The 18,838-nt window shown below is 37.4% G+C and overlaps 1 protein-coding gene across 1 annotated transcript in view; it reads left to right on the plus strand.

Annotated features, from left to right (window-relative positions):
• The window catches only part of LOC144666762 (rho GTPase-activating protein 18-like), a 50,085-nt gene continuing 31,247 nt past the window's right edge, over positions 1-18,838 (plus strand). Inside the window, exons 1-3 of the mRNA XM_078528149.1 lie at positions 1-227; positions 7,338-7,507; positions 9,734-9,799. Coding sequence (XP_078384275.1) covers positions 7,357-7,507; positions 9,734-9,799 — 217 coding nt within the window. The 5' untranslated portion in view covers positions 1-227; positions 7,338-7,356. The remainder of the gene's footprint in view (positions 228-7,337; positions 7,508-9,733; positions 9,800-18,838) is intronic.

Raw genomic sequence — 18,838 nt, forward strand, 5'->3', positions numbered from 1 at the left:
GGAGTCAAAGTTCAACTCAGGGCACTCCCCAGGGTTACTTTTGTTTATCACGTGATTTGAAGCCATTTTGGAGTTGATTGTCGTTTGCTCAAACTTGGATCAGTTACTTTTAGGGTATTTTAGGCGAATTTTTCGTAATAGTTTGAAATGAAAATGGGACTGAAGTTAACTATTATCGAAGGAGGGTGATAAACCTTGACATCACGGGGAAGTTAAACATAATTCAGGTAAGGTATTGTCAGGAAAAGTTGCTAAATTTATGTCAACAAGGCCAAGGCAACCTTCGAGGGAGCTGAAGTTAGTTTCGCGAGGTCCTTATTTTCCGTTTTCCTTTTATTTTAGTTTGCTCATTCATTTCTTAAAATGTATCTTCTCGTCATAATTATGGGAGTTTAATATCTGTTTGATCACAATGATTTATATAAGCTAATTGTCGTGGACGCGATCGAACACATGCCCTATTTTGTTTAGTTGGTTTATAATTCATTTGTTTATAAAAAAAAAACCCTTGACGTACGGTATTGCTCTTGTGACAAGATCTTCGTTTACATTCATTTTTGGTTTCCACAGAAGTTGTTAAAAGAATGTGTTAAAGTTATGTCTTTTTGGATAGTGGTGTTCCTGGTTTTTTTCCCATAATGAGTTTTTGTGTACATACCAAAGAAGCTTACTTTTGCAGGATTCGAGTGCATTTGTGTGGGTACTCTTAAAGTTCAAGTGTGCTTGATATCGTAAAAAAAATGGAGATACTGAAGTGAGACTGTTGCAACCAAGCGGATGTGTATATTGCTTATTTTTTTTAATTATATTTAAATTACTTGAAATGTCTTTTAACCAAACAACATGTGAGATCAATGTCGTTTAACTTTGCGGTCTAACCTTTTACTCTTTTCAGTCTTTTAAGTTTTGTATTCATGTATTAAAGGGAGCTACTTACAAAATCATTTTACAGATCTCTTAGGTATTTAACTTCACTTTACTGGTGATTTAACTGAGCAGTATCAAACGGTGTTTAACATTTACCTTTTACAAGTGCTTCGAAGTGCTTAATAAGTAACTTTGTTTTAAATTGTCAATTTAGAATGTTAAGTTGCATTTTAAATTAAATTTATTGCGTTTACAAATGAATATTGCCTTATAACTAAAAGGGAACATGCTTTAGCTAATAATGGGACTTCCACAGATATGTCAAAAGCAAATTCACATTAAGTAAGGGTTTCTTTGAATGTCATTTCTGTTATGCTTGGCCAATCACAATGGAGGATAAAATTGTTCTGCTAAAGACATGAGTGACATTGTGTACATTATGGCTCCCAAAAAATGGTTGTATGTTTACTGTTTCTCCCATGGGACTTGCTAAAGGTTCTTGCTAAAGGCTCTTGAATATTTGGACTTCAAACATGTTGTTGCTAAAGTTTTGTTGGTTCCATTTGATTTCGACGTTTTTGCTTGTTTACAATCTAAGGAGAATAGGGGTTATAAACTCTCAAGGGACTTTTTTTAATTTCTCAAGGGACTGTTTTAATTTCTCAAGGGATTACTTTCCGCTGTGGGTGATCACTTGCGATCTTGTGGAAAAAACGTGACTTGTCACATTTACAAACGTAATATAACAATTTTAAAAGTGACATGTCAGCTTTCTTATCTCAACGCACGTGTGTCTGAAAGGCGATCTATAAAAAGCGTCGCACAAACAATGGATTGCGTAACTTAAACACGAATAAATAATCACTAGCACTTACATCGTTTAAAAATTACAAACGTCAAAAATAAACCATACCAAAAAACTCGCTCTTTTCAAAGATATTATTGAAGTTAAAACAAATGCAAGAGATGGGGGCTTCTTTTAGCTTAGGAGCGGTTAAAAATTAGGCCAAATTTGGTCGCTACATGCAAGCGCCATTCTATTTCGTCATCAGCCTAGGTCGTTAGGGACGTGACCTCGCGTTGACAGCAATGTTGCATGAATCGGCTTTACAACATGCGATCGTATCTACGCAGTTCGAGTGGAATTTCAGTCAAAGACAGCAAAATTCTTTCGTATTTCATCTTCAAATATAATTCGAAAGCATTCACTGTATGTATGGCTTTTGTTTAATCCTGGGTCTTGATATCTGACCCTCGCAGAGCCTAGACAAAACGCAGCTTGAGTGTAACGATTTGTTTACGCCGCAATTATATGCGCAATGTTTTCTCCGACAGTAGTCGGAAATATCCGTATTTTTTTCGTGCTTTTTCGTGGAGCAATCGTAATGATACGGCCTTGAACACATTGAACAGCGGTCTACCTATAACAATTCAAATATGGCGTCGCAAAAACAAAGCGTTGAACGCATATTTTGCTGTTTCATTTGCTAATTTCGCTGCCGTAATCGACTGCCTCGAAAGGTCCTTGCAATTTTAAAGTATAGAATTGTCAGATCTCGGTGAAATTTGCACTGTTTATTTGTGTAATGTTAAGGAATATGTGTATAAATACCTGGCGCGGACGAGCCATTTTTGACAAAATTATATGGCTGCTTTTCCTCCGCGAAGATAGGAAATTGTTAAACTAAACTACAAAGAAACTGTAATGATAAGTTCGAAGAACAATGCACAGGATAAACCTTCGACTCATACTTCATGCAAAAACGTCGATATCTCGAAGAGACTTTGATTTTATTTATGTTCTGAATTTTTTGGTCTCCTAGAACTAATTCCAGTAATTAAAGTGCATATGAAGTAAAAATTTTTGCTGCTTTTTAAAGGCTTTTCAAAGTAAAGAAGAATGGTGTTTTAGAGATACAGAAGAACCCTGGTAACTCGAACTCAAATAAATCGAACACCCCACTAACTCAAACTAACATCCATTTCCCTTGGATTTGACCCCACTTTTCATTCATTTTTACTCTGTTAACTCATACTCGGATAACTTAAAAACCCCACTAACAAACAAAATTTTGTTTCCCTTGATCAAAATTTGGGTCACATTTACGCTGATAACTCGTATCCCTGTTTTTGCAACTCGCCACGGTTACCCATTGATTAGAGCAAGGAACAGATCACGTATTTGACAGCCATTTTCCACTCCTATCATAAGAATAAATGATTGTGTTAGAGTTCAGAGATAAGTTAGAGTTAGAGATAAGTTCGATTTGCACTGTACTGTATGCTGAAGTGCTAAAAAACCAATAGGCCATCCCAATAAAATGTTTCGTTTCCCATCGCCCGACCGACCCATTTTTTTCGAAAAGTAAAAAAAAAATAAAAAATTCCAGATTCACAAGTTAAATTAAAGAAGCAAGTACTTCAATTTACAAGCATACGATCTTGTTTTATTAACAACGATTGGTATATAATGTCTTTGTCTTTAATAAACATCGATATTACGTTATCAAAAGACTGTTTAGACATTTGATAAGGAATAACGAACGAAAAGACCACGTTTTCGAGTTGACTTTGTAATCAGGCTTTCTTACTTAGCAGCCTGGCCTTCTCTGGAACCCAAGTGTTTTTTCTTTTTTTTTTTTGCCCGACCGACCGACCCATCATCACAAAAGACGGAGCGATGGGAAACGAAACATTTTATTGGGATAATGTAATGTTTAATAGACACTCATTGCAGTATTAATAACTGAATTACAGAGTAAAAAAAACAAGCTAAGGTATAAAAATAAACTATAAATACGGGATGGCCATAACAAAAAAAAATCAGTTATTAACTTCACAAATTACATATTCAGTCAACCCTGCTAACTTGAACTGCTTTTCGTTTCCCTTCCGAGTTTCAGTTTTTCTGGTTTCTACGGTATTAATTTTATGTTTTTATATTGTGCAAATGAGAAATTAAGTGATGGCGTGATTAATCATTTCACAAAAAAGACAGAACACTGAATCAAGAAAATCTTAAGATTAGAAGAGCAGGGCTCTTCAAACTTGGCACCAGAAATGTACATCACATGAGACGAATAATGGCTTATATAAATATGTAACCATGGTAACACTCTGGGCTCCAGGCTCTTTCTGCCATGCCATAGAATACCTCCATTTGCAACCCTTTGTGCCAAGTTTGAAGAACTCTGCACTGATATTTTTTGATTCAGTGTTTTATCTTTATCTATGGGTACAAAGTTTGAAGTTCATAAACGCCAATGTCACCAATGCTATCCTTCTTTGTATCAGCTAAACCTTTGCAAAACATGACTCCTGACAAGACTGAAACAACTTATAGGCAAGTGCTTGAGGGATCATCAGCAGGAAAGCGAACATAAGTTCTATGTTTTATTTTGTTATACAGAATCCATCCTAGTGATGTGATGCTAGTACCTTTCCTTTGAGCATCTACATTGTATTAAAATTGTCAAGGCTGATAGTAATGTGTCATAGCAGCACTATTCAAGGAATAATATATTTGTTTGTTAGCTTGACCGCAAATAAATGCCAGCCTCCATCACCTTAAATTTTTCAACATGCTGACTATTATTTTGTTTTTACCAAAACTGTTGTGTCAACTGAAAAAGAGTCTTATTGAAGAGGTGCTGAAAAATGCAGTTCTAAAACTGTTTTGAGCCACCTTAAAACATTTTTGAATATGTTGTGGTTAATTTCAAACCAGTTTGATTTTAAGTTCTCTTTGTTTTCCATTATGATAATGAATATGAGATAAATAAAAATACAATTCAAACAAATTTGAAATTTTTTTAACCAAATGTAAATTTAAATGACAACAAATACAAACAATGTCACAAAAACTGATTTATTTTAAACTATTTTATAAAATATTGGCTCCTTTTTTTGGCATTATGGGCTGATAGTGCCCTCTGCGGATGATCACTATCGCATCACATGATCAATTTAAACCAATCAGAATCAGAGAAAATTTACTAGTGTTGAGCTTTAATTATTGCTGGCTCGCCTTAGCGAGACAGCACACTATTCTGGTAGTCCTGTGTGTGTTGGGTATTCTGTGTTGTGTATGCGGTTCGGAGCCAAATTTTGGATGTCAGATTAAGTGCATGCAATCTTCGATTTTGTATATTTTTATCACGTGATACGATTCATGTCATACAATTGCGTGAATTACCGTTTGTCATAGGAATGCGCAAAGAAGCGTTTTTAAAAGTATTACACTGTTAACTGAAATTCGCGTCTAATTTCCAGTAATGATGTTAAGGGAGATATGTAAACTTCAGTAATGATTTAAGGGAGATATGTAAACTTCATGTGCTACATTGTACTCTGTATATTTTTATGATGTCATTCCATTGCGTGAATTACCGTTTATTATAGGATTGCGTGAAGTAGCGTTTATTAAAAGTATACAGTAAGTAATTGTTTGATTTTTTTGGGAGATGTCATGTAAACTTCATCTGCTACATTGTACTATTCTAGCTATAAAAAGTTTTGAAAACGGAATATGCTGTTTAATGCATTGTTAACTGAAATTGTGCCGAATTTCAAGCAGCCCTTCGAAAGTACACTGTTGTACTATGTCATCGCATTGCGTGCGCGTAAATTGCTGTTTGTCATAGGATTGCGTAAAGTTGCGGTTATTAAGAGAATACACTAAATAATTGTTTGATTTTTTTGGGAGATATGTAAAGTTAACATCATTTGCTGTATATTAAACAACAAGTGAACATATTATGGTATGTTATGGTATTGTATTTAGAGTCATTGACGTTGTGAGTGGTTGCCCAATCTCCCGAGCCAGGGGCTCATGTTAAAAACGCAGGACTTTTTACAATAAAACTACATACATTACTATAACATTACCCGGTAATATTATAAAATATAAAATTAAAATATGAATCCAACTAATTCTAATATTAAAAATTTAAGTTTGCACTAGAAGCATAAAAATATATAATGTATAAATATAAAAATAAAGATAAAATTATATTCAGCAAACTTCATGTCATTTAAATGAGCTTGAATTTATGCCAACTGCAGGTGGTCGAGGATTTGGTGTTAGCTGACTACATTGTTGCTCTAGCGTGTCTTTATGCAGTCATGGCTAAGATTACTTATACTTAATGAAAACCAGGCTGATGATTTTGATTATTATTATTTATGTTTGTGTGGTATGGGCAATAGGAGCAAATTGTACCAGGCTGCCCATTGCCAGTAGCAGCCTCCTGTTGAGATCTCTGGACATAATTGTCCATGATAAAAATATTATGTTGAATTCTGTATTATTATTAATAGTTTCCTCTTATTATTACTAGTAATAGTTCTCACTATAAAGCTGCCCCCGCCTTTTTATAATTTGTTTTACAGCAATAATCTAGGATTAGTCGAGTCTTTTTGTCGCCTTTATTGATGCCGATGGACTACACAATTAGGCTTCTTTTTTTACTGTGCCATGTACGTCATGACATTGTTTGCTGTGGAATTTCTTGTTGTGTGACACTGTTGCGTCCTAAAAATATTAATTCACAAGTTCAAGTCGAATATATTACCTAGCGCACGGAAATATTAACCTAGCGGAAATAACACATAACACATTATTCGTGGTGACAACACGCAAGCTTATTCCTGGGCTTATAACATTCAAAATTAACTTTTAATACTAACAATTAATTTCCAGGCCAAAAAGCCTAAAAATTCCGCGAGCAACAAATATATATGGCACAGTTCAAAGATTCGATAAAACAATTTTTGATCCTTATTCAACCCACTCTTTGGATCAAATAATCTGACAGTTTGTTAGCGAAACGAATTACCTTGTATTACATTTTTGTTTATTACTCGTTGTAAGATGTATACGATACAAACCCCCGAAAGCAAACGTTGACGCTCTAACCAGCTCTTGGAACACACGTAGCCAAGAACACGAAACCAATTGCTCGAAATCTTTCGACGTATTACTAACAACGCTTCAAATATCACTTAAAGCAGAGAAACCGCTCGAACAAATCTGTGAACACGCGTAAACCAAAACCCGGAAAACGAAATGCTGCTAGAAGATGGCGAAGCTCAAAGGTGACGAAACGCGACCTCATGGTTGCAAGTACCCGACACCACCGTGCACGCTTGCAAAAATATTACGAGACGACCGTGCGCGTCTAGTTTCGTCAAATCGAGAACGCTTCGCCCATTACAAACACATTCCTTACTTTTTCAATAAACATTCTTTGTCCTTGGACTCCTAGGGTGCCTCCTCCAGAGGCCAAAACCCTGCGGGGGCAATTATTATTATTATTATTATTATTATTGTTAATAGTTTGCATTTTTTTTAGAACTGTAATAAATCTACATTATATTCATCTATTGTAAACAAGTTTCATTTAAACAGTGAGAATAAAAATATTTAGCAGTGTTTTTATTTGGAATATTATAATTCCTTTTTCATTCAGTTGAAATTCTTTTGGGTTCATGGCGCTACGTATAAAAGGACGTGGTGGTCATGCATTGGACCAACTGGAATATGACATATTTTGGACAGAATTCAGGGCCATTGAGGAGAGTAGAATCCCTGTAGCTGATGAGGACCATGATGAAGAGCCCTTTAAAGAACCCCAAGGAGGTACAGTCTATCATTTATTGTAAATAATAATTGAAGGCATGTGTGGAACAATGTCCCCTTGAATTTTTGGCTATATCGAACATTATCAAAACAGCACCAAATGTCGCATGCAAGCTTATTTACGTGTGCTTATGTAGTATTCCAGTTAAGTTTCTGAAGCAAGGGGTCACAAAATTTGTCAGACGGGTCAACCAACCCGGTGTATGTAGCAACTTGTTAGGGGAAAGGGTCGGGTAAAAAGTTTCCCTTTTTGTAGGGTGGGGTCTGCGGGCACTTCACATGATTTAAAAGTGTTATGCTTCAGGGTGCTATCTGGTAGCATTTGGGCTAAAAAATGAAAATAAAGTTAACTGATTTATCAAAATTATCTAGTGCCTAAATTATACAATAATTTACCTATAAGCTGCGTTAAGTTTCACTTCCGTTTGCTTGCAGTTGGTTTTCACTCTGATTTGCTTGTGGTTAGCTTTCACTCCAGTCTGCTTGCGGTTAGCTGTTGTTTGTTGTTTGGGGCAACACTATTTTGATAAGTTTGCTTGATAAAGACTTTTATACCACCATGACTTTTTTACAACCAGGCTCGAAACTAGCTTCATCGGTGCAACCTTCTTCTGGAGTGCTAAACAGTGCTATTGTACAAAACGAAGATAGGAACATCTCTCAGTTTTTGTGCTTTCAGCTTCTTACATCGTAGAAGCTAAACGCACATTGTCAGCATGTTGTAAGTGAGTACAGCATGTTGTAAGTGAGTGCCGATGGAACGCGAACGCCGCAGTCGATGGTTTATTGACATGTCCGAAGTATTTTTGTGACAAGCGTGTATCAAAATGTACTACATGAAAATATTAAAATGGTGGATGGCGAGACAAATTTAGAACACTTCAAGTTCGTGTTTTTCATTCTCAACACGGAAATTCCTTCTTTGGAACTAAATAATGGAAAAAAGCAAAACACCAATTATTTTTGAAGTGGCTTAAATACCAAAGTTTGGTCGTCAGTGAAAAATTTTAGTCACCAAATTAAGCTGATGCTTTCAATCTTTCCTCCCAATTTTAGTCGCCAGGTTGGCGACCTTGGTTCAAATTTAGTCACCAGCTCCAAAATTTTAGTCGCCATGGCCACTAAACTTGGAGGGTCGAGATTGCGCATATTGTGCCATGGTCCAGGCCCAATTGCCTCATTCTTCTTTCTGTGGTCGGAGTTTCAAACTTTTTGTTTATAAGAATTTTAGTAGCCACTTTGCATGACAATTGTAAAAGATACTCTTTTCATAGTGTTCTTGTCTGGCATCTGTTAAGTGTAAAGTTTTCTGGCAAGGCTACTAGTACCTCTTGGACAAAAAAGCCTCTGACTTCTTACATAGGGATGTTGTCTTTGTGAAGATTACAGAAAAAAATACCCATTCCTTCATGTTTTTTCAGACTTTCCTCGAAAACTTGTAAATTTCCATTTCCCATCATTTGTCAGATCAATTAATTAGGTGGGTATTTGCCAAGCATAAACAGAATACAAAATGTGTTCAGGGCAGTCAGTTCAAACATCCCTGAGCATATTTTGAACTTGACATAGCATAAAACATATTCATGACTTATTTTATTTTTTTATGGATAATGATTCCATTAAGAGTAGAAAAAAAGATGTAAATAAATTACAGATGGCTTTCGACACACGTCTCTGAAATGAAAGAAAAATTGCATTCCCCGAGCCGGATTCGAACCCGCGTCTCCCTGTTACTAGTCAGGCGTGATATCCACTACACCATCGGGTCAACCACGCTGAATAAGTGGCAACTTATTGATGTGTATCGGATAGAGCACGGTCAATCCACAGGGCATTTTTCTTCCGAGACATTTGTGTGTTTCATGGCTAAATTCCCAAATTAAATTGGGTTACGTGACAGATTTCTATCTGATTCCATTAAGAATCAGTTCAAAAAAGGCATTGCATGTTTCAATGGTTTTGTTTGCAACCCATTTTTTTATGTGTCAGGCATAATCAATCAATTGTTGCATTTTTTTAAGTTTTCAAACAATTAATATTTTGTGTAAAAAAAGACATTGCATGTTTCAGTGGTTTTATTTGCAACCAATATTTTTTATGCATCAAGCATAATCAATCAATTGTTGCATCACTTTAAGTTTTCAAACAATTTGTGTATCACACAAACTGGCTTTGAACCACACAACCACACTAATTCATGTTTTGATTATATTTTATTCTCAATAGAATGTGAGCAAGAAATTCAGTGGCTCAAAGAAGCTGGTTTTGATGCTATTGTGAAGAAGTACAATGGTAAGATCTTTGCATGTAGATAGTTTTTTAATGACTTACAAGACTCACTGAAACTCAATTTTAGTGTAAAGGTCAATTGCTTCTGTGAATCTAAATGATATTTAAACCATCCTGGCTTCTTAATTTGAGTTTACAAAACTGTAACGTTCCACGGGAAATGTAATGCTTTTTTGTTTAACAAATTAAATCGTTTGTAACTCGTTAGATTACCATTAAAACGACATAGAAAATCGTTGGAACCGTTAGAATGGTCGCTGGAAAAATTTTCCTAGTCGTATGAAGCGTTAGAAAAATTGTTATAAAAAAAGTTCATGCAGGTCAATAGATGCGTCAAGAAAAGTCGTTCAAATCGTTAGGAAAAATCATTAAAATGTGACCCTCCATGGGAAAACATGGCTTATCAACAAAAGCATTTTTTTTTGGGGGGGGGGGCGGGGGGGGGGGTTTGAGGTCACTTAGAAACCCTTTTGAAACGCCACTCTTTTAAAATCTTTTTGAAGTTTTCTTTGTAACAACGGTGAATATTTCGCTTTGCAAACACTTTTACAATCCTTGCAAACACTCTCTGGTGATGTGCCTATTTAAATAGCGAGCTAAACCCAAAGTTTTTAAGCTGTAGACGCGCATTAAATCACCATTCGACTCGCCGACTGTGAATTAACATTCAAGAGAAAGAGTAATCCTTCCCGCCAGCTTCCCACTTCTGCTTCCAAAATTTCTCGTCTTTTAAACTGGGGCTGTTTTTAATCCATTTCAATGGTTTCGCTTTCCGTGATATACTTCAGAACTTTCGCTATGTGTTCAATTGAGTTCAGAATGTAAATACCGTATTTATTCGATTAAGCGCCCCAGGTGGGCGCTTATTAAATTTTTGGACCTTGAGGGTGGGCGCTTATTCGAAGTGGGCACTTATTCGAGGCTGGGCGCTTATTAAATTTTCACCATTTTTAGCAAGTAGTACGTTTATTTTGCAAGAAAACAATGTATAAAAACTAAACGTGAAGGTATACCAAAGCTGAATTTTGAATGTTCATTGAAAGTTTCAGTAAAATAATTAAAAACTAAAAAAAAACCTCAGTCTTCGGGGTAGTCTCTAATTAGTACTTAGTCATTTTCAATCTCAACTTCAACAATAATCAAAATTTCTCTTGTGCCCTCTCTTTAGGGGCGTGGGGTGGGCGCTTATTCAAGGCTGGGCGCTTAAATTAACATTTCCTACCTACAGGGTGGGCGCTTATTCGAGGTTGGGCGCTTAATCGAATAAATACGGTAAACCAAAATCACGGCGTTGAGAGATCTCAAGTTTCAACACGCATTTCACAAGATCTCGTCTCGGAATTTTGCTATTCTACTTTTGAAGGTTTTCTTAACTTTTTTAATTGAAATTAGAGCTGTTGTTAATTGACTGAAAAGTTTCCCTTTTGCTTCAATGTCGGCAGTTATTCATTTCTGTTCAGAATGAAAATACACCAAAGTCACTTATGTGTGTACAGGTGGCAGTGAGACCGTCTTATGTTTTGTCACGCGTGTCTCACAATAATAAATTATTTTGTCATTTATTGTGTTTTTTTGCCACTCGAATTTTGAATCTTGCTTTCTAAAGTTCGAATTCTCCTTACGAAAGTTTTCTTTAAGGTTTTGTCTGGCCTAAAAAGTTGTATGTCTGCTTGTAATCGAACCACGCTAATGTGGAGGACGTATGCAAATTTCAACAGGATTTCAAAGACACGCTTCATTGAATACGACAGTGACTGTGGCAAAATTCGCGAAATGGCTTTGATTTCAATTTGCTTTTTTCCATTGAAATAATTTCACGAGAAGTTAATCTGGTAAGTGAAAATGTAAGAGAAAAATATACTTAGTAAACTGATTTGTTTTTGTTGCCAGTAAACGATAATATACAGAGTTTCACGTAATCCAAACTTCTGCCAAAATTACACGTGTTTTGTTTACATCGAGATCAGAACACTGTAGTTAAAACCATGCAAGATTGGTTTCGATATTTTTATTCCTGATATACCGGCCTTAGAAAAACAAATGCTTTGACTCACTAGTAACATAATCCAACAAACTACAAAGCAACAAAGCGTTCCTTCAAACTGTGTTTACTGTGGAAATTTGAAACTTAATGCGTTCGCTCAATACGGCGGTGAATTTTTAATTTTGCGTGAGTTTTATCCCAGTCCGAGAGAGCAAGGGCTGTAATTCTTTCTTTAAGGTTATGTTAACATAAATGGGCACGATATTTTTTTTATAGAAATTAGTTGGAGCAACATGCTGTAGGTACATGTAATTTTCATTACGCTATCTAGTAAGTAAAATCGACGTTGTGTTTCGTACAGCTTCGCCAAGTTTGGAAACCCTTTCTAAAGCGCTTTGGACGTCACTTTTGGAAAAACCCTCGCTTTGAGTCACTCGAGTGAGTTGACGTCATTGGAAACGCTTTAGAAACCCATTGGATACCTGTTCGAAACCCTTTGGAAACTCTTTGGAAACCCTTTGGAAACCCTTTGAGGCCCTTTGGAAACCCTTTGGAAACCTGTTGGAATCCCTTTGAAGCCCTTTGGAAACCCGTTTGAAACCCTTTGGAAACCAGGTTTCGGGGGGTTTGAAACCCTTTGGAAACCCTTTTGAAACCCAGTTTCACTAATTTACAATGTTTGATAAGATGTGTTTTCATATGGAGCGTCACAAATCTTCTGACCAGACAAAAGGTAACTCTGTCGTGCGTAACCTTTATCGGGAACCCCACATTAAACCGAGTAGAAATCTTTCTTACTCAAAAGAAAACAACCATTTCGATTAAAGGCAAATGTCAAAGTTTACCATTTTTAAGCGATGACGTCAGGAAATCGCTTATTGCCATCGCGCGACCGACCCGATCTTTTTGTCTTTTTGTCTGTTTCAGTCGAACAGAAATCAAGTTTAACTTAATAACAAGAACAAGAAATCGCCACATAGAACACCTTAAGCAAATTACTCCCATGCAGTTAGAATGGAACACTACAATGTATAAACGAAAGAGACTAATTACATATGAGGGGATCTATTAGAATTAGTAGACAGAAAATTGTAACTCTTATAATAATAAGGGGCCGCCGTGGGCAAGAGACCGTTTGACCTTTCTCGCAGCTTTAAGCTAGCTCCCGCGTATTGTATGTCATTTATCGGAAGTCACACACTACAATATAACACAATCTACTGTAGTTCAATTGAGCAAATCTACAAAGAAAATGTATTATTTTTTTTTTTACTTTTCATCCTTGGCCTGCCTACTGTTAATTCCTGTATTTATTTGAATTCCATCATATCCTCAGTGTTCTCCCTAGGATTTTGGGAAGGCCAGGCGGTATTCTGACTGTGATTTTTAAATGCCGTCAAAACCTGATTTGCAGAACTTGTTCCCCCACGTTTCTCAGTATCACTTTTCTGTCTTTTTTTCCAGAGTAAAATTTGCTAATATTAGTTTCTGTCCTGAGCAACCCAAGTCGGCTGAGTTCACCATTCTTTATATGAACACGAGAACTTTGCTTAGTATTCCATGTACGACACCTTAAAGTGCTGTTGTGTTTCTGCTGCTCAACAAAACGAATGCATCACACTCACAGATTAAAACACATTAATGCAAGGGTAAATGACTTTTATAATGATATTAAAGGTGCGAAAACACAGTAGACAAGAGCTCTTAGAGCTTACAACTGCGCTGGTCTCGTGAGCACTTTAGGGGAGCTATGTGGGTGGAACAAAAAATGCACCCCCCCCCCCCTTATCCCCTTTACCTGCGTCGAACAATGTTGCGACTGACAAACAAGATGGTAGGAAAACACCTTGCGTGACATTTCATGGTTGACTAGTTCCATCCGAAATTAAAGCAAATTTTATACATTGTGTCTAGATACCCGGCAGCCGGGAAGTGTTTTCAAAATACTACATACCCGGCAGTCTGAAATTATTCTAGAATTTCCACGGAAAAACCAATCCAATCCTCCTCAAAACTATAGATCTTTGCTTAGAAATGCCAAGCGATTTCAATTATAGTTTTGGCTTTGTGTTTGAGGAAATTTTCGAGCTTGGGCATACTACAAAATCTTGATTCTTCGACAGTAGAAAAAATTCGTACTCTGACGAGTTCCGGTGTCAACTCTTATAGAATAATTTCTACAAAAACTGAGGTTGAAACCCTGCGAGAGTATTCGATATTTGCTGAGAAATGCGAAGCGATTCTAAATAATGTTTTGCTTTTGTTGTGGACGAATTCCCTTGGCTTCGGCGTACTATAAAATCCTTGACTCACGGGCACGGTTGTTCAAAAGACTAGATACCCGACAGTCAAAAATTCATGAATAATCAATACATTCAATATCCACAAAAATGATCATTGAAACCTAGCTCCCGAGAGTATTTCAGTATTTAAATTTTCGGTCGGAAATACCAAGCGAGTTTTTACAATGTCAGTTTGGTTTTGCACAACTTGTACGAGCTTTATGTGACTCACGGGCACGATTTTTCAAAGATTACATACCCGGCAGTCAAGTATCAATAAGGCAATTGTCATAGAAGGTTTTGTTATACAAAAAATCACTTTTGTTCGCTGGAACCCGTGTAACAAACACATTACCATCTGTTTTACACTCTGTTCAAGTATCGTGGTGTTTCCAAAGATTTAAGACTGATTTCAAGGGATGTTTGTTCATTTAGAGAGTGACTGTCCTTACTGTAGAGGTTTTGCACATAAAATGAACATAAGAACACTATTGCTTTTTCTTGAATCAGTCAAATGGACGAAAAAGAAACAGTTTTCTTTTTGACGACTGCCTAACCTAGGAATACTAAGGTATAGGCTAAGGTATGTTTTTGTTACTTAGTGAGTTCGTTAATTTCAAAACGTTTAAGGTGAACATTGTTATTATGTTTGATTGTTATTGTTATGTTTAAGGCGAACTTTAACTCCGTATTAACTTGGAAATGTACACTGACTTGCTCTAATAAAGTTTTAATATTTAACCCAGTTTTACCCAAGTTAGTAATCCATGATATACCGTAGAATTCCGAGTGAAACGGTGCCCCGGAAAATTCACGGTTCCGCGAACGTAACGTGTATTTTACCTAACTATAGAACCCCGAAAGTACCGGCGCTTTGAAAAAGTCCTAAAAAGGGATACCCTTATTAGTTACTAGGTCCAGTAGGACCCAGACCTAGATCAACAGAACCTCAACGCTATTAGGCACACGTTGCGAACTGATCTGAGAGTGGTCTGTACAGCCCCCGAAATGATCCCGACCCCGAACTGATCCCCAACCCCGAACTGATCCCCAAATTGACCCTGAAATGATCCCGACCCCGAAATGATCCCCAGATTTTTTCACGCTAACCCTGAAATGATCCCTAAGTAATTTTTGGAATGGCGATTAAGCATATAAATTTGGATTGCTTAATAATAAGGAAAACTGAAGCCATAACGCAAAGTACAATAAAATACTTTAATGAGTGCTATTATAACTGAGTGCAAAACGTGACCATAAAACAGAAACGTTTTTTAATTCTTATTTATGTTTCAAAATTGGTTATTCTCAAATAGGAACCAAGAAAAAGCAAGAACCGTTTTTTTTTTAATTTTTGTTTATTGGATTGTTATGTTCATAGACATACTTTCAGTCGTGAGAATTGTAACTCAGTACTCTCGATCGAAGCAATTAAAATTTATTCAGAGAAAATTTGCTTGTTAAGGTCGCGGTAGCCTGCGAGAGCAGACGCATTTCCGGCCGTCGCTTCTCTCCGCCGAAAAATAGCGTCTGCGAAACCGAGCCAGAAAACGATTTCTGTGACGTCAGTTCAAGGTAACCAATGAAAATTTACCTTGCATATCCGAAAAGAGGTGCCACGCGTGTAGCCTGTGAGCCGTCACACAATCGCGTGGAAAAAACAATGGCAAACGAAGTGGACACTACGCGATGAGAAACGTCTTGCAAAGTGTTTCAGTTTAATGCTTTAATTGGAAGTGGGAGACGTACTCACGAATCTTTAGAATGGATTTGGGACATCAGCAATTTTCTAAGCATTGCCTGAGAGGAATATTTAGTATACTATTGTGATCGTCTTTCCGCCGCTTGTAATTTCTAAGTTGAATGAAGACCATGAAGGACCAGGTCAGCCTATTATCGTCGCTTGACCTAGCTGCAATAGTGCTGAATAACACACGGTACATTGGAAGCCGAGAAAAGAAATATTGAAAATAGCCGCTATTTGATCGTGTACGGATCACCAGGGGAGTCTCAGATAGGTGAGATAAATATTCGGTAGCAGCAGTCGTTGTTGACGAACCATATGAACATGTTACTAGTTTTGTTGGTAAGTTTATTTTATTGTATATACTGTCACCAGGCGAAATTTTGCTTGACCTGCATCTTTTAAAACGCTTACTTCTCGGCCGTTATGGGTGCGATTAAGCTCAAATTTTACAGAGACGTAAAGAAATGATGGAATATTATAAATGTCATCTTTTACTTGGAAGATTTCACTTGACAGCGGTGATACAGCTTCGGAAGTGACAAATTGGGAGAAACATGATTTTGTGGCAGAGTTTGCGGATCGATTAGGAGACAACACTCTGTGATCTTGTCAATAACTGATCAGTCAATACCTCTAGTGTGTCATAACAGAAGCGGATTTTTTAATTTAAAGTTTGCCAGCAAGTTATGATGGTTTAAATGCGCAAATTTGAATTTAATGCTTTCTATCTCTTTCTAAAAGCGCTCTTTTAAAATTCCGCTTCTGTTATGACACACTACAGTATGCCTAGTTTGCCTCTCTGCAGTGGCAGGTCATGAAGTTCTATATCCGCGATGAATTCTCTGCCACAAAATTGTCGGAAAAGTCCAAACTTTGAGATTTCCGAAGGTGTCCCGATCAAAACACGGTTTCCAAATGGTAATTATGGTAATTATATTACACGCTTTTATGGTGAGAACAATGCGTTTTCAAAAAGACATAAACAATTCCACACGCAAACACATCAAATCACGCGCGCGTGCTCATATTTTTATGCAAATATCTCGTCGTAAAGTTGTCGATGTCAGTCGTTGTACTTCGTGCATACGCTTTAAATAAATGCATAATGATGAACCTAAGCTGTCCCCCGCGACCTTAAAGCGGGATAAAGAAAGGCAACATTAAGTGCCCTTAAAATGTTAATTTTCGTTTAATTTGATTTATTTCTAAGTTGATATGTCGCAATCACATCATACCTGTTTTTGACTTCTCGACGTAACCCGGCACAGCGTCAAGCCACAGGCAGACCACCCTGTGTGTTCGTAGTTAATTATTGTTGTTGACATGAGACGAACAAAAGAAATTTTGAAATCGATAAGGGCTACTGAAATAAAGCTTTAGAAATAAAATATCTAAACTACATTTCGCTCTAAATATCTCAATAAAGTTTAATGAAATGTTTATCGACTCATGTGTCGTATTTTTTCGCCTGCGCGGGCCGTTTTAAGCGCTTTTTTAACTGATTTAGCCGGCCGAAGGCCGGTAAGAGAAGAAAGAGGAGACAAGGCTTGCAAGTCGGCGGCCGACAGAAGCGACCTCCTCCACTTCAAACCGGAATTAACGCCAAACTAATGAAAAACTCACCTATCTGACGACGGCTGTCGATCGGTGAGTTGTTGCTCTATCTCTTCGCCGAATTTTAGCTTCATCCCTCCAACATTTTCCGAGAAAATCCATGCTGAAATCATGCAAACGGCTTTCTGACTATGATCGGTGCTCGACATAGCGACCAGGGAAATTCCAAACAGGCCGGCTGTTTCAAATTAACCAATCAGCGCTTGGTTGAAGTTCAGCGGAAGTGTCAAAACTCCTGTGCGGGGCAGGGTTGGGGTTTTGAACCGCGGCCGGCTGCCGCGGGAAACCAAGCGCTGATTGGTTAATTTGAAACGGCCGGCCTGTTTGGAATTTCCCTGGTCGCTATGTCGAGCACCGATCATAGTCAGAAAGCCGTTTGCATGATTTCAGCATGGATTTTCTCGGAAAATGTTGGAGGGATGAAGCTAAAATTCGGCGAAGAGATAGAGCAACAACTCACCGATCGACAGCCGTCGTCAGATAGGTGAGTTTTTCATTAGTTTGGCGTTAATTCCGGTTTGAAGTGGAGGAGGTCGCTTCTGTCGGCCGCCGACTTGCAAGCCTTGTCTCCTCTTTCTTCTCTTACCGGCCTTCGGCCGGCTAAATCAGTTAAAAAAGCGCTTAAAACGGCCCGCGCAGGCGAAAAAATACGACACATGAGTCGATAAACATTTCATTAAACTTTATTGAGATATTTAGAGCGAAATGTAGTTTAGATATTTTATTTCTAAAGCTTTATTTCAGTAGCCCTTATCGATTTCAAAATTTCTTTTGTTCGTCTCATGTCAACAACAATAATTAACTACGAACACATAGGGTGGTCTGCCTGTGGTCAAGCTTTATAAAGGTCTGTTTACAAAGACGATTTTTGTCGCGCAACTCAATGCAATTTTTGCCGATCAAATTGCGAACATGTTCGAAACTCCTGCGGTATCACGGAAATAAAATCACCGCTAGTTAAATTTACACGCTTGCAAACTCGCGGTGATTTCATGTTATCATCCCAGGTGATACATGTAACACCGATCACATCCTCAACCGAATGACACTTCTAAGCCATGAGGCCTTATTATTGAGCAGTCCACACTTCTACGTTAAAACGCCATTCCACAAATTACATGGGGATCATTTCGGGGTCAGCATGAAAATATTTGGGGATCATTTCGGGGTCGGGATCATTTCAGGGTCAATTTGGGGATCATTTCGGGGTTGGGGATCATTTCGGGGTCGGGATCATTTCGGGGGCTGTACAGGTCTCCTCACTGAGGGGACAAATCCCCTGAATTTGAAAAAATTTACTTGAGTGACTATATATAGAGGAACGCTTTGTATTTCTATTTAACCGAGAGCTTCGTCGCTTCCAACGCTAAGCCGTTTAGCCCACAGAAGAACTTCGTCGCTTCCAACGCTGAGTT

The sequence above is a fragment of the Oculina patagonica genome, chromosome 9 (assembly GCF_052425735.1).
Source record: "Oculina patagonica isolate OP01 chromosome 9, crgOcupat, whole genome shotgun sequence".
Taxonomy (NCBI): Eukaryota; Metazoa; Cnidaria; class Anthozoa; order Scleractinia; family Oculinidae; genus Oculina; species Oculina patagonica.